Below are 17,405 nucleotides of genomic sequence, written 5' to 3'. Positions count from 1 at the left end.
TAGAGTTAGTTCAGCTCCAAGGTAATCGTACCCTACTCTGAATGACTTCCACACAGCGATTCATGTGAGATCTCAAATATTAAACTTCTCTAGCGTAAGTCGGCCAGCCTGGAGAACTGGGTGTGAACTTCGGCTCTGCCAGACTTGCTTTGTGACCTTGCATAAGGCATTTTGCATTTTAGTTTTCTTCTTTCTGCAAAATGGGATAGTGGTATTATCTTATTTCACAATAATATTCTGAGACTTAATTAATAATGAATTGTAATGTACTGTGATTCTAGACTGAGAGTAGCTAAGAAAGCATGAAGTATGCAACCCAAAATATCCTAAAATCCTTCACTGCACTGTCCAGTGAGATTCAAAACACTCTGGGGGGTTTCTCATGCTCTTATGTTCCAGTTGATCCTTCCTCCCACAGCTGCCTTAAACAAAAAATTGGAAAGAGGGACAGAACATAACACAGAGGTACAATGGCAGTCGGAGCACAGAGCTCCTGGGTCTAACTCTGCATGGACTGGTGGTTCCTGCTTTAGCACTTCTGCCAGTCTCCATCTTCCATTTCCCTTTTCTCCAAACTGTAAAGGTACCATTTGGTGGACCCTCACCTTCCAGTGGCATTATAGCAGTTTTTAAGTTGTGACCTTTCATTATATAAAAGATATAAAATACATCTCCAATTTTAATCTTTTTCCAATTTCTTTCAAATAGCAAATTGCTCACTCACTCTCATCTTATTTGGAGAAACCAATGAACTACAGTAATAAATTATTTCTTGCTATGAAATTTAATTATGGATTAGTTACAGTATCTCTAGTCAAAACGGATTGTTTTTCCAATAGATATCATAAAATACTTTAAAATGCATTACCTGCTTTAAAAAAAACAGTGTTTCTAAGCTGGAAACCAATTCTACCCTGGCTCACACATTAAAATTGCCTGTTACGTGTGAAATCTTAGATGTTTATTCCAGTGTTTATTCCAACATACAGCTAAGCTGTTTTGAGTCCAAACTTACCATTCGCTCCCATGCACAAAGTTATATCATTTGAACAAAACTTTCCCAGACTGATGGTTGGAATGTGAACGAGGTCCTTTATTTCCTGTGCTGTAACAACCAGGCTGCCCTAATTAAGCATGACAGTCACTATTAAGTTGCTCCTGTCAACATGGTATTAGACATGTTCCAGCCGTACCAGCGAATCGCACTTAAGCATGAGGACAAAGGTGGTGATCCCCTTCGTGAGGCTCAGCAGTGGAATTCGGTAGTGGATGCCTGGGAAATGTACTCAAAGTACCCTAAAGAAGTATTAGGGTCTTTGGAAATAACTGTAGCTTTAGCACCTAGCTTTTGCCTTGCTTACTCTCTGGGCAACCTAACACTTCTTTACAAAACATTACAACATTTAACATTGGTTTCTGCATGCAAGTTCAACAACTGGTGGCGAAACTGGTGGTGAAAGAAAACTGTTTTCCTAACTAGTCAAATTTGAATTTGTGTTTTGATCACTTCTTTTTGGCCACTGGCAGAATTTCTTATAAAAAATTCGTAACACTAGACTGCCACCTCACGGACATTGACTAAACCTGAGACTGTACCAAATTTACGAGGGAAAAAACCTGTGTGTTGAAAAACCTGTGTGATTATGCTGCCATGTTTGGTAAAACCAGACAGGTTTGCAACATCTCCCTCTTCCTTTTAGTTTTTAGTATACGATCATTATTTATTTTCAGGTTTTTTATTCATACTGAAAAGATTCAAGGCAAGGAAGAAATATACACCCTAACGCTGCACGCAACAGCTGATTTCAGGTCAGTGTCAGCAGCACCAAGAACAATGAGCTGCTGCTACGCTTTCCGCACGTTTCAGGTGGATGTGGCTATTAATAGTGCCAGATTATCCTAAAGTTCTCGGTCTGTTGAGAGAAACAGAAACTCAAGGTTATCATAAAGCTCCAGTCTTTTAACCATTTGGTGAGGGTGGGGTATTTTGTGCCTTTAAAATGGTACCACTGGTGCTCTTGTGGGATGTTATTCCTGCTCTGCAAATTCCTGTGTAAAAGCCAGCAATACAGGAAAGAGGAGACATGGAAGTGTGTCTACGAGCTGAGGTTAAAACAGAGTTTGGGGACAGCGAATGTGTTCTGCATCTCGCTAAGTCTGCTCAGTCACCTTGAACACATTACTGTTCACCAGGCTTTGCAAAGTAGCCTGAGATCTGACTGAAGCACACAATAGCAGCACATGATCTCTGTCTCTTTGGCCAGTTCACTATTTCATTCAAATGTTCACTATTTTGACATTATCATTGTCATTTAACTTCAGACAATCTGTTAAATTGCCCATTCTAACCCGCTTTTCTACATCTTAACCTTGTATGAGCTTTTAAAATAAAAACAGAGGTATCTAAATCACCTTTAGAAATAAAAATATTCTACCTGATGAATAAGTAGTATTCTCCTTTACTAAGTTTCTGAAATAAAAGCTTGTTTGGTAGAGGTTGATCTGCTTTTATATATAATGACTCCAGCATCACAGTTTTTGGAAAAAAAGTATTCAATAAAATAAAGCCATAAATATAACAGATGATGCAAGAAAAATGCACTTGAATTATAAGAGCATTTTCTAAACCAGTAAGACAGTAATTCCAAGTGTCAAGACTTCATCTTTAGTGAAGCGTTTATTCTTAGTCTAACCACCATTATTTATTGATTTCTGCAATGCCTCTCTCCACTCTGATTTGCTTCACAGGGTTATGAGTTATATACAGGCCTCAGGAATGCGGAAGCTATTACGACCATGTGAACCACCACTGTTCACTAGATAATTCTGCACTTCCTAAACGCAGGCGATTAAGTAGGTAACAAATTTTCTAAAACTATTCTGTATTTGGCAGCAGAGGGCCTGCCATTTCAATACTGTTTCCACAGATATCACTGAACTTACAGTACCTCCAAACCAGAGCCTAGCTGGGGAGAGACAGAATAAATGAAGAGTTCATCTTTTGAAAGAAAGCCATTAATATACCCCAAAGTTCAGGTGTAAGTGGCACAGAGTTAAAATTAAATATTTACTAAACTGAATAAGTACTGCAAAAAAATAAATCACATAATGTTTAAAAGGGGAAGAAAAACAAAAAAAACCGAACCAAAACAACAGGGCAAAAGTACAGCTGTGATGTAAAATAGCTTAAGTCTCCAGGAGATTTATTTTAGTCTACTTACAGAAACTTATTTTTCCCAGATGTGGGAAAATGATATTCTTGCTGAGAAGATAATTCTATTTGAGTTCTTTAAATCACAATTCTTGCTTATCTTTTTTGCTCAGTTCAAGTCACCTGTCTGTAATAAGACAGCATATCATCTAAACTTTGGTAAAGTGGTTCCTGGTTTTGAGTGTCACTGCTGTCGGTTTGTGCTGAAGGCGTCGCATCTTCGGCGCTGCAGCCACAGGCCTGCGCCGATGGCGGCACATCTTGAGCGCTGCAGCCACAGGCCTGCGCCGACGGCGGCACATCTTGGGCGCTGCAGCCACAGGCCTGCACCGACGGTGGCACATCTTGGGCGCTGCAGCCACAGGCCTGCACCGACGGTGGCACATCTTCAGCGCTGCAGCCACAGGCCTGCACCGACGGTGGCACATCTGGGGCGCTGCAGCCACAGGCTTGCATCGCTGGCGGCACATCTGGGGCGCTGCAGCCACAGGCCTGCATTGCTGGCGGCACATCTGGGGTGCCGTAGCCGTAAGCCTGCATTGAAAATGGCATATCATGAGTGCTGTAGCCATAAGCGTGCATTGGTGGCAGCATGCCTGGAGGACCGTAGCCATAAGCCTGCATTGGAAATGGCATTTCATGAGCGTTGTAGCCGTAAGCCTGCATTGATGACAGCACATCCTGAGCGCCATAGCCGTAGGCCTGCATCGGTGGTGGCACACATTGAGCACCATAACCGTAAGCCTGTGCTGATGGCAGCGTATCCTCATCATCGCTGCTGTCATCCTCCGATGATGATGGCACATCTTGACTGTCACTGCCACGGGCCTCTCTTGACGCTGACTCATCTTGAACCTGGCTGCTATAAGCCTGCACTGACGGTGGCACGTCTTCTGTGCTGCTGCCGTTGGTCTCCACTGGTGGCATCTGTTGATTTTGCGCTGCCTCCTTTTCCAGTTTTTCAGAGGAGGTTTCAGGACTGTTCAAATTCTGACTTCTGTAATTATCATCTTTCTTTTGTCCCATAAAGTAATCAGAAGGTGGTGCAAATTCTGGATCTCGCTCATCTCTGAGTTCTTCCTGTTTCTTTGACCATTGTCCAAACATCAATTCTGTTAGAAAGAGGGAAAACGGTAGATTGAATATAGATTTCAGGGTCTGAAGATCAGTTAGAAAGGAGGGAAAACAAATTGGCAAACAGAGAATATGTAGCTGTGTAAAGCCACTTTTCCATCCAGTAGTACACTGCTGGCTGAGCTGACAGTTCACTTTCTTGGCAGAGCAAGAATGAAAGCATTGAGCATTAAAGATCACCACCATCCTCTATAAAACTCATCCAAATTACTTTAAGATCCTTTAACAATGTGGTGATTGGTTATGAGAAACGACTAATTAGTTAGGAGTGAATCAAAACACAACCCAATCAAAGCATTAACTTAGTTATGCTCAATCAAAGCATAACTTAGATATTAGAAGATGGAGATGATCAGATTATCTCTAGTGGGCACAGGTAAAAACCAGTAACTTTGTTATTTCAGCAGAAGTGGTAGATATTCTAGGTACTATGACAGCTGTTGATTTCTGATTAAAAATAGTTCTGAAGTACTGCAATGGAATGACAGCTCAAGATCACCACACTTAAAAAGATATCCCCTAAGCCTACTCCGAAGATGTCTCCCAAACCTACTGTCTAAAACGAGTAAAATTATTTTCAGTATTCATTTCTATCGAGATTTCTGTAAAAAGTGAAATAGAAAATTTTGATACATTTGTCTGATGTAGCAAAACAGAACCTAAGTCAGAGCAGGGCTTCTTCCTTTGCTTTGGTAAAAATAAAAATAAAAATAAATAGTAAGGAGGAAAGCATCTAAGAGAGTGAGGAGTTTTGTGTATCTCATACTGATTTAGATGCTTGTGTTACATTTATGTTCAGTGAATCGCAGTTATTTTAGTTCACATTTTAAAGTAAGCTGTCCTCTGCTTTTTAAGTGTAGCATTTATTGCACAGTACAGTGCTGCCTGGGTGTCAGTCAGATGCTAGGATTCCACAGAGGTAGGAAGAAACCAGTGTTGGGCAGGATAAAGATTTAACAGGTAAGACCTGAAAGTTTTGGTGTTTAATGGAACCACAAAGCTTCCCCTCACAACAATGTTTGTTAACTGAACACAGAGACTGTGAAAAGTAAAAAGCAGCTGGTAATATCAGTATTGCACAGAACAGGAATGCTGCTCTTACAGGAGTACTAAAGAACGTGGGCATTTATGTGCTTTGCCTATTCCTTGTTTGCTTTTACTTACAAGTCAGGCATCAGACTACAAGAATGTGCATGAGCTTAGAAAACTGATGCAAAATGAGTTAATGGATTTGGGAAGGATCTGGAAGACAGCAATCACTTGATGTTGTGACAAGAAAGGTGCTTCAAGATGAGACACTGGCACTGAAGTGGTCTCTGCTTGCATCACTTTTTAGTATTGTCCTGTACCTGTTCCAGTGTAATACATCCTGCCATTACATAGCACAAACTACAGAAATACATCAAGAAAAGATCACACTGAAAGACAGTAAATCTTATGAACTATGTAATTTGTCATTTTGTCAACCTCTCTGGATCATCCAGAAATGGGATAACTCATTCCAGACAGAAGGAAAAAATATGGGGACATTATAGCAGCTACTGGCATTGAGGCAAGCCTTGCTAATCACTGCACTGGACACTAGACAGTCATCAATACAAAGGGAGAATGTATTTAATTGCTTCTCAGTCTTACCATACTTTGTCACAAAATAGAACTGAAACCAGCAGTATGCACACTGCTTCCAAACAATGTTTCTGAATCTGCATTTCCTTACCTTTGCCTTTATCCCACTCTCGGACATAAGGCACACCAGGCTTTGTATCTCTTCTCTCCTGGATGACAACCTCCACCTTTCTACTTGCTGCAGTAACTCTTGGAGCTTCTGGTTCAGGAGTAACACCTTTCACCTCTATGTTACAGAAAGAGATAGTAGTTTTTGTTAGTGCCAGGATAAAATATATCATAGGAGGAATGGGAAGCAAGCTATTTGCATTTACAGAGCTCATACTAGTGGTTGAATTTAATTCTAATAATGAAATGCATCTAGAGTAGGGAAGTGATTTTTTTTTTTTAAATTACTGCATATTAGTTCAGAAAAGATAATGGGTAAGCCAGATAATCAGGAAGTTTATCTACCAAGAGACACTTCATTAGCCTTCTAGTTGTATCAAAAAGGCTGCTGAAAATTTATTGCCTGACAACCCAAAAAGGAATGTGCTGAATGTTATACTGAAGCTAGAAAATTAGGTAAAAATAAGAACATTAGAACACTATCTCAATTTAATTTACTGGAGAAAACAATTTGCATTCTTACTCTTCTGAACAACAGTAACAGTGAGCAGTGGCACGTTAATGTTCTTCATTTCCAGAACACTTCACAGTTAATCACTTGCATATAATTCTGACACAGTGAGATATTAGCTACATTTTACAGTAGACGAGTGACTAGTAGAGTCATAAGGGAGACAATGCAGAAATGGGATAAGAACTCAAATTCATCATCCTACATCCTAAAGTCAGCTGTATGTCCAATTTACAGACTACTGAAACTGCGGGAGTGTGTATTATATGATATCAAAATTAACTTGTTAATACTTTTTCTTCTACTTCATCTTAAAAAAGAAAAAGGCAGTAGAACACCAGGAGCTCTAACTTCAACCTGCATAATTAACCCACATAATTCCTGCTGTCAGGTGTGAATCAAAAAAAGCCTACCATCTACATATCACATTTCTACCTGCTTTATTAAGCTATTTCTGGCATGATTTTATATCTACACACAATTATATGAACTCTCACTATCTTCACAGTTATACTCTTTGTATATATAAAATATGTAATACCAATCTACTGAATGTCCAAACCTAAATCACTTAGAATATGCCTGTCCATCGATCAAGTACAAGATGAAATAGTGAGTATTTAACTTAAAAAAGCAGATCATACCTCCATTCTCCAATTTTTCTGCCTCTTCCTCTAATCCAGCTTCCCTTAACTTCTTAATCTTCCGTGCTCGAAGTTTAGACAGCCTTGCATCTAGAGCTGCCTTCCTTTTTTCTTTTAACTGCTCACGTTTAGTTCTCTGATCAAGTGTCTTAACACAAAGAAAAACATGAATTAATCTTCCTTTGTTATTATAATCAACTACATATCTCCTTTAACTAAACAATTAAAAGCAATCCTTACCAAGCACCATGTTTCATCAGGGAAAAAGAAGCCCATTTTTTGGGGAGTCAGTTGCAGGCATCACGAAGTATAAGACTTATATAACAAATAAAAGATGAGGATGACTGAAACTATGATGCCCTCATACCACAATTTGCTCTGTAAACTCATACCTGCTCTCTTAGCATATCCAGTGTTGCCCGTTGTTTATGCCTAAGTTCTTTGTCACGAGAAAAGGCAAAGTAACCAACGCCAAGCTGTCTGGCCTCTGACAAGAGGAAGAAAATAAATAATTTCAAGTTACACTCCATTTATAATTAACAGTAATTACGAGCACCATGCACCCTAATTTCAGGCACTGAATTACTCCCCAAAACCTACACCGCATTAATTTTAGATGGCTAACAAAGGCTTTCTTATGTGATGCATGAAGTGAAGCTTTCTGAAGGAGAACAGAGGAAGATGTAATTAAATTTTAAAAATACATTTGAGAAAAATACAATTTGAGGAAAAATAAATCTAGATTTATGTGCTGGTAATTTGAATGGTTATTACACATGTGGCTTAACACATACCTACACTTTGCTACAAAGAAACAAGAATTAACTTTCCCCTGCTTCCTCTAAAACTAATCTCTTTGGTGATATAAAGATAAGTGATATCAAGTATGCAAGTGTACCATTTTCTCGAATGTCCTCGTAATGTATGGGTCCCATGGGTTTTCTGAGGGCTTCTTCTTCTTCTTTTTCCCACTGCTGCCTCTGAAGTTCTCTTCGCATGTCTTCAGATAACAGAGTATTCCCATCAAGACCTTGTCTAATTTAACCAAAAAAAAAAAAATAAATAAAAAATGTTAGGGATTACAGAACAGAACGTAGCAGTTTCATGGTATCAAACAGTGAAAAAATGCTTGGGTCTGATCCACTGTTGCAGTTTTTACAAAACACAGATCACTGTAGGCACTGTTTAGTGATGCAGCATTGATGACTATGAAGTGAAGACAGAAATACAAAACTACCTCTGAAACAAGGTCCTGGTATAACATGTTATTAAAAGACTTAAACAAAAGAATATCCTTTCTCAGAGGCTTTAGGAAGTCATTATCAAATTACAGAATGGGAGATGAAATAATCCCTTTTATTGGCATCTGTTGGGATCCTAGCAATCACATAGAGAAACATTTCAGATTTAACCTAAGAAAATGAAAGGTATTTGAAATAACAAAAAGCTAGCCATTAATTTACCCTAGAAGTCCATGCCAAATATTAATACCCAATAAGGGAAATATTTTCATTTTCCCAAAAGAAGCAGCAGGCTCTTTTTTTTTTTACTGTCTAGCTAAAGCTGTTTTTGCCGACCGACGGTCATCCATATCAATGCAGAGACTGCAATTTCAAAGCACTCGTATTCACAGAGGACACACTAATAAGTTGTTAGTGTGGAAGAATTTTCACTTCAGCAACAGTAAAGGCTCAGTTGAGGTGCCTTTACATTATATTCTTAAAGCAATTCTCAGTGCTGCCATAATAATTTTAACAGAAGAGATGTTAAACAGCTGCTTAACAGAAAAGCAAAACGAAACAAATGGAGATCTAGCAAATTCACTTTGAATGTCATGATAAATTTGTAATTTCTAAAAGACTACCACCAGTCTGCAGGTTACATAGAACCAGGAAGCTGTGTACCTCTGTACAGAACCTCTGTAGCTATTCTGTCTATGTTTTAAGGCACAATGTCGTAACCAGCAGGTGTTTGTGTAAAGTAAATCTAGAGAGAGCAGTAGCATCAAAAATTCTGGATTGAGAAAGCACAGCCTCTTTTCCCTCTCAGTAAAAATATGTATGTTAAATACCACAAGGAACATGCACTTCTATTAGCAAAACCACACCTTTTCCCTTGAAGTTCCTGATCCATTTTAAGTAGACTTGGCAAATCCTTCTTCATACAGCGTCTAGATCGGCCCAAGAAATCAACATAATCAACCCTGTAATGAAAGCAAAGGAAATTTGATGCAGAACTTCTATTTACAGATTTACAGAACTCTTAACCAGAAGACAGAAGCAGTGACGCTTTCCACAGAGTATTCATCACCTCTCTGACTCTCCACATGTGACAGTTTCTTCTGCCTTTCAATTAACAGACTCACAGATTAAGAGGGTACAGTCTGAGCAGGGCATATGACAGTTTTATCACAGACATTTTACTCTGTCTCCCTTCAAGCCAGCTGTTTGGCTTGGCAATAAGATGGTGTAAAAAATCTTCAAGATTTACAATGTCCTGTAGTTTTCACACCAAAATAAAACTGAGCCTACTACTTGCTTCCTGTGATGAAAATAATGATGTGACATTGACTTCTTGCAGATACTAAATTGCTACAATATATTTCAATTATCAGCCTAAAGCTCAATTTAGAATAGGCTGAGAGCATTCATTCAACTGGCATAACAAAGGCTGACTTAAATGCAAGCAAAATGTTCCTTTGAAGCACATATTGTGCTTCTTATTCAACTCTTTATAGTACTGAACACTTAATTTACAGTTTTCAAAAAAGCTGTTAAGAGCTGTACTTATTGTCCTAGAATGCTAGAAAGTTCTTTAGCATCAAGCTGCCTCAATTATCCCATTCTAAAGAATTAATATTACATCTGAAAAAGTATGACTGGCAATCTAGCTTCCAAAACCCAAACTTTTAAAGATCTGTGCTTTTAGTAAGTTAAGTCTTTTACATAATTTTGAAGAATGTCTAAAGCTTAGTATATACTTAGTGCCCTTTGTTTTTTTTATTATAATGTAACATCAGTAGGAAAAAAAAATCTGCATTCCCTATAGTAAAAATGTAACTAGATGTAACTAAAGATCACTGCAGAATAATTAGCATTAATTATGCTATCACCCAAATATCCTCATTAGGATATGGCCTCACTGAGGCAGAAAATATATTAATAATAACATGTCATTGATGTGAGATGTCAGCAATGACAGAAAAGCACCACGTGAACAGTAAAACCTATCAGTTTAAATTTCTGATACCGCAGTGATTAGGGCACAAAGCAGTTTGAGCACATCGCTCACCGATAGTTTCATCTTGAATTTCAGTAAGATGCTGCTAATGAGTATGTGAGCCTTTCCAACTTAGCAGTCTTCTGGTACTCTGCTGGATTCATTCTCCCACTTTATTGTGAAATGTTACATTGCAAATCTTAACTTGGCCTAATAAACTGAAGAATGGGGGTGCTCTGTTTTGTATCGGTTACTGCAGCTTTAAACTGATTACCAGAAGGAAAATCTATGTTCCATAAACATTTTAAACAGATGGGCAAAGAAAATGTTTAGTCAGACTGGTTTCATAATTATTCCTAATGTCTTGGATGAAAAACTAGTGGTTACTTGGAATGTCACCGAAAATTGTCACAGGCTATTTGCTGTGCTGTGGTTAAACAGTGGAAGAAATGCTGGGAAATAGTGTTCTTTTCCCAGAGTTTCTCTCCTTTAAGAGAAGGTCATACAATGAAAATGACTGCTTGTTTTGTAAGTCACACACAATTAGAGAATGGAAGGTGGATACAATAAGAACACCAAGACACCAAAGCATAAAATTGTATCAATACTGTGATCAGAACTCCCACGAACTATGCAAGGAAATAAGAGAGGATATTATGATTTCTCACTTATAGTACCTTTCCCTGATTGACATTTCTCAGAATCCTAGATGTAGATTCTATTGCAGTGGAAAGGAGAGTAACATGAAGGACTGTCTTTTAATGAGACATGAAATGAAAGAATGTTACCACCTCTTCTTAATGTGTAGTATTAACCAAAAAAAAAAAAAAAAAAAAAAAAGAAAAAGGTGCCACACCACGTACTTTGGAGAATAAAATTATTTTCTCATTCAGTTGTCAAGAAACAGACTAGTCAGGACAGCTTAGTCCCAGCAGTAGTACCAACCATTCTTCATCTGGGTCCTCAGGCGGTGGTATTTCCATTTCAGGTTGAGTTTCCTCATCATCTGTCTCTTTTTCTAAAGTCTTTCTAGCAGTTTCACTCTGATATAGTTCCTGTACTTCGTGCTGTTTGTCTATGATCTTCTGAGTGAAATCCACTAGGTACAAATCCTCAGTTTCTTCATCTAAGGCAGAAAATCGATTCTTAGAGAACAGCCATGAAAAGAACAGAACTGAGCACAAAATCAATACAAAATAGCCACAATCAGCTTTTCAGCTGACAGCAATGTCCTTGACCACACTATTGGCGAATACTTAAGTCTCATTCAGTGCCAAACAAACTTGGAGCTATAAATTGGCTCCACAGTGATAACCTCTACTTCTGAATAGAAGGTTTAGGGTATTTTAAAGCAATTAATCATTTGTGTACAATACAGAAAAGGGAGCAGTCTTTGCACTAACACACTCCCTGCTCGTTAGCTATTTCAGAAGTATAGGTTTGTTATTTAACAGTTCATATACTTTTTTGATGCTTAACATCTGGTCTGTTGGCAGTAGTTAAGCAGTCACTGGAGTACTTTTCTAAAAAGTAGAGAAAAGTGGTGGGGTCATCACATGTGGCAAAGACGGACACTAGTAAAGAAAACATTAGAGATAAATCGCAAGGAGATTTGGATTCTATTTTAATAATTACTTCTTGCAAGGGACTGAGCATGTGAGAAAAGAAAGGGACAGATTAGAGTTCTCTAACCCTATTAGCTGCATGACTGGCATTCACATATTCACCAGCCAGACTCCCCTCATGCTCCTCTTCTCTTCATAAAAGGTCCAATGCGGGACAGAACATCAGCAATGCAATCCAAAGACTGCATAATGCAGAATAAATTAATTTTGTTTTTCTGAGATTCTGTATTGAAAAACTAGAATATATTCCGCCCACTTAATGAATGAGTGAATGAAACAAGCCCATAGTGCTTTACTAGGACAGGCAGTTCTTCAAAAAGTAATTTTATTTTCTCTAGTACCTATATTTTTTTCCTCCCTTTCAAAGCAGAATAGCCTATGTCAATCACTTTCTATAATAACTGCCCCCAAAATTTCCCATATAAGAAGACAAGCAGTGAATTCATAGTGTAGCTGCTGTAAATCACCAGTTAGGCAGAAATACCAAGTTTTAGGGTGAACTCTACAAACAAATTTTATATAAACATATATTTATTATATATTTTTATATATATAAAAATTTATAATATATATAATTTATATATATTTATTTTATGTAAATATATATGTAAAATTCAAAATACTAATTTAGACTAGTTTTGTTGTTTTGTTCACCTGGAAAGTCGCCTTTTGTCATTTTCTCATACAGCTTTGCTTTCTCTTCTAGTTTCTTTCTGAAAAAGGAAAAAAAATTAACATTGCAATCCCACCAATTTCAAATACAGTTCAAAATGACCAACTTAGCCTTAGATAAATGGAACAGGAAAGTACCAGGAATACTTGAAATATTTACTATCTGACTTATGCCTGGTTTTTGTTTTGAACCTTAACTGACATTTCTAAAGATACACAGATAACCAGTTCCAGAGTTTATACTGAAAATAATTTTAGTGAAGTTACAGAATTAATCTTATGCCTGATTTGTCAAATAGGCAGGAACGTTATGTAACAAGTATTCCACCCCTATCTAACTATTGTCTGTCAGATAAATACTGGAAGCTAGATCATTATTTGCAGGTATGAAATACTGAAATACTGTTTTACAGGGAAAAAAAAGAAAAAAAAAAGGAAGATGAAGTTGGAGTTACACTTAATCTTAGAAACTGAAGATAAAACCTTAGCTGATTTCTGGAATGGTAGAAAACAGTTTTGAAGAGCTAGGAACTGCTTACAAAAAAACAAGCAAATGCCTTATAAATTGCATTTTCAACACGTCTTACTGTACAACTAACCCATGTGGAAGATGAGTCAAATCTTCCAAAAAAGCAAGCCATTTTCTGTCAAGCCCAAGAAACACTTGGCTATAGAATTCTGATGTATTGCTGCCCGGGCTTTTAATTCTAAAGATGACTTTCAGAAATCAATAACCTGACATCTTTAGACAGCTGTGATAACGTGAGGGCAGGTACCCCTAGAGCATGAGACTGCTGGGATGCAGTTTGTACATCACCGGTAAAGAGCATGGAATTGATGCTCGTCTTACTGGTTGGTCTGATGAAAACTGCAAGTCGAAAGCATGCATAACTTGTTTTTCAGTGTTTAGAAAAGCACATATAAAGCAAGTTCTACACAGCATTCCTTTCTTACAGAGCTTAAGAGTTACCTTGATTTGTCTAATATATGCTCCTCTTCTGTCTTCTGCTCAACATCTTTCTCGGCTCGATTTGCAACTCCGGTGTTTTGTTTGTTCCAGATGCTTGGTTTCTATGGAGTACAATTTTATAACAAGTAAAGAAATAAATTAAAATATTGAAATAATAATAATAAAAAATGTTTAAATGAAATGATTAAAGTATTTCAACTCCATAATGCTAACTTTGCAAATCAATCATGGAAGACTTTGTAAATAACATCTTAAACATGTTTGACTTGAGACTGCATCTACATGGATGCAGCAGGTATGTCCCAAATTCCAGACTGCAGTACAATATCGTACCTAAGGACAGGCTGAGAAGCAAACATTAAAAGCACTCAGAAATCAGAAAAAGCCTATTCTGGCAAAGATGTTATGGTTAAAAAAACCAAAAAACCAACCCAATATTGCTGATTACGAAAGTAATAACAAAGCTATGAATTAGTTCTGTTCTCTGTTGCGTTCACTTTAGATATAAAATACAATCAGTTTGCCTGTTTACAGCATAAGAGTGTAAATGCTGCATGTTCTTCAAACATGGCAGCAATACTATATTCTACTACCAGAAAGCTACAGAATGAATAGAAAACAATGTGCCATAAAGAGTAAAACATGAGAGAGAATTGTGTATGCATTATTATACACCGTGATACAGAGGAACAGATAGCAGGGAAGAGTCTCTCATCCTCCATCCTTCAGGGAACCACACAAAATCTAGGAGGAAAAAAGAAACATCTTTTCCTATAGTTCACAAAAGCTGTGGCTCCCTGGGGAACGAAGATTAAGTGGTGACTTAGTTTTCCTGCTGTGCACAATAATCTCACCTGGAAGTGAGTTGATAGAAATTTAAAGAATATCCTAATCACATAGATTTTACATTTGAATAGCAACACAGCTCTGAGTATTTATTTAGATTTTAATATGAACTTCCTTACTTTAAGGAGAAAGAATGACAAAAACAACGATGGAAAAATATTTCTACCTTATTTGAAGTTTTGGGCTTTGCAAAGATGCCAGCATCTTTCAATAGCTTTTCTTTCTTGAATTCTTCTTGCTTTCGGAAGAGTTCTGCTTTGAGATCTACCAACTACATCAACAGCAACATAAACAAATAAATAACCAAGACATATCACATGCATACGCATCAGCTACTGTAATAAATAACTATTTCTAGTAAAACAATCTGGCTTTTACAGTTATATAAGCATTTGAATGCATTTTTATGTGGAACTTTGAAGCACTGATCTGATCACAAAGATCACTCTCGAGTTTACAGCAAACAATAACAAAAAACACAGAATGCAAATCATGACTAAGGATTTAAAAAAACCCCAAAGATACCCTTGATCCTTTGATACGTAATGGGAATAAGAGAGACACAATTCCATACAGATTTTACCAGCCTCCTGATGGCAAACAAATAAAGAAGGACTAATGAAATAATTTGAAAAGGAAAGTTCTAATCATTAGATTATTAATAAAATCTTGTCTCAGAAAATAATTCATAAAAGTTTGCTTTCTTAAAATATATATACTTTCCTGCTGTTCTTTATGCTGTTTATATAATTTAAAATTTTCTTTTTTTTTTTTAATGAATATGTAAGTAGCATTGCCATCTATGGCCAACGCCTATCTCATCTTTTACTAGGAAACATCACCAGCAAAGGTATTGTCTTGAAATTACACTAAAAAACCTAGGCTGGGAGAGGATATTGTGCCACTTTCCCTGCAAGTCCTACAGAAGACAAATGTCACAAATGTACATTAAATCAGGAAAATGGAAAACTTGGGTATTAATATTTGTCCCAAACACTAAAGCAGTTGCTTTTCAGGTCCCTGTAACAATGATGCGTAGTGCTGTAAACTAACTCTTTTTTCCCCCTCGAATGCTTACAAGTGATCAGCCAAAAATTCAGTGTGAAATGGTTCACGTACAGCAACCCACAGTGTAACGGTTTATTTGGAAGCATGAAGCGTTTGTCAGCAGTTTCTTGTTCACACGAGTACTGCAGAGCACGAAGGAACAGCACCTCGCCATCCCTAGGGGTCGGAGGGTAGTTTGCCGAGACGTGGATCTCCCGTTACTTGGAAAACGATGAGGAAATAAACTCGCATTTCCCTCTCGTGCCCTAGTTTTATCATTACATCAGGAACGGGGGCAAATTCAGCCCTGGCACATGCAGATTAAGTGCGCGGCCTTATGACATGACCCTTTAAATCAGCGTTTGCTTTAGCGAGTGGGGACTGAAGTTGAAGCGAGGGGACAGGAGACACAGAACACACCCCCGGTGTACGCTTTTCCCTGGCAACCGCTCACACCGGCGCGGCCCCAGGCCCCAGCCGCGGCCTGCATCGGCCGGGCCCGCCCGCGGGAGCCCCGCATCTGCGGCCACAGGGCACACCCGGCCGCCCTCGCACCCTCATAAGCCGAGCCACAGCCTGGAGAGGCTTCTTTTGCTTCTTCCCGGCAAGGCTCACCCACTCACCGAGGAAGCGGCCACGTCCAGCGGCTTCTTCCTCCGGTCCATGGCGGACACCGCTCCACCGGCAACCACCGGCTGCCTTCTTCCTCGCTTTGCGACCTCACCGTAATGCGCAGCGAAAGCGAGGCGCTATTGCGACAGCGCCGGTGAGGGCAGGCGGGCCCTTCCCCGCCGCCATGTTGGGGAGGTCGGGGTAGGGCGGGGACGGGCGGGTAAGGGAGGACGCTGCTACAAACGGCCGTGTGTGGCCCGGGGGCTGGAGCTGCTGCGGCCAGCGAGAGTGGTGTGTGGGGCTCCGGGGCTGGGGGATGGCCACTGTGGCCAGAAATGAAATTGAGCTTGATGGGAATGCAGGCCAGCCCAGAGCTGGGTTTGGAGCTAAATGAGGAAATACACGGTTGAAAAAAAAAATAAATCTCAGTCCTGCCTTAGTTGATCCGAGTGCTATGGAGGTGAGACCTGAAATGCTTCCTGGAGCTGGAGACAGCCATGTCCTTCAACACTAGGCTGGGTTTAGCTCTGTGGCCGTTGCCGTCGCGGCTGCCTTGTTGCAGCCGTGTGCTTGGGATGAGGTGCTGTGGCTCTCCTGCTGTCCTCGGCCCTGCGCCGCTGTGGATCCGTGCTGAGGGAGGTGGGTGCTGCTGAGCCACAGCCTTGCAGGACTGACGAGTGTGCTGCATAACAGCCAAATACAAACACATCTACGTGTGCTGGAGCTAGCCCTGTAACCTCAGAGATGAGCGCAGGTGGCTCTTGGGGAGCGAGGCTCAGAGTTTTATTTATAGCTCGTTGCATCCTTTGTGATCCCCATGAAGAAAAAGGACTGTCTGATAGCTTTTAATTCAAAGTGATTCTGAGGATCATAATTATCTGGAGTTGCAAGAGGAAGCTGTCTTTCACTTGTCTTTAATAAAGTGGAAAAATATAAGGTGCCCTGATGTTGTTGCCTGGCAATGTGATGGCTGATAGAAGCGTCAGATACAGTTCTTTTGATTTTTGAAATGTATTGCTTTTGTGTTTGGGAAGCTGGGTCAGGCTCATATTTAAATAGTTTATGGGGACAGAATTGCAAAGCTGACAGAGATACTCAGCTGCTAAGTAAGCTACACCTGTATTCCAGGGAGCATGAAGTGTGCAATTCAGAAAGAGCAATTTCTGGCCCTAGTGAAGCT

General features: G+C 39.1%; 1 protein-coding gene across 1 annotated transcript; it reads right to left on the bottom strand.

The window, feature by feature from the left end:
• Positions 1-1,072: 1,072 nt before the first annotated feature.
• Positions 1,073-16,324, bottom strand: CCDC174 (coiled-coil domain containing 174). Its single transcript, XM_086755654.1, has 11 exons — positions 16,237-16,324; positions 14,733-14,837; positions 13,721-13,821; positions 12,733-12,791; positions 11,399-11,579; positions 9,342-9,437; positions 8,133-8,269; positions 7,627-7,721; positions 7,235-7,382; positions 6,063-6,197; positions 1,073-4,323 (listed from the first exon to the last, which is right to left on the bottom strand). Exons 1-11 carry the CDS (start codon positions 16,276-16,278, stop codon positions 3,326-3,328), a joined length of 2,097 nt encoding a protein of 698 aa, XP_086611780.1. The 5' UTR covers positions 16,279-16,324; the 3' UTR covers positions 1,073-3,325.
• Positions 16,325-17,405: the final 1,081 nt, after the last annotated feature.

The sequence above is a fragment of the Chlamydotis macqueenii genome, chromosome 10 (assembly GCF_036417535.1).
Source record: "Chlamydotis macqueenii isolate bChlMac1 chromosome 10, bChlMac1.mat, whole genome shotgun sequence".
NCBI classification, from domain to species: Eukaryota; Metazoa; Chordata; class Aves; order Otidiformes; family Otididae; genus Chlamydotis; species Chlamydotis macqueenii.
This window is presented reverse-complemented; position numbering and strand designations above follow the sequence as displayed.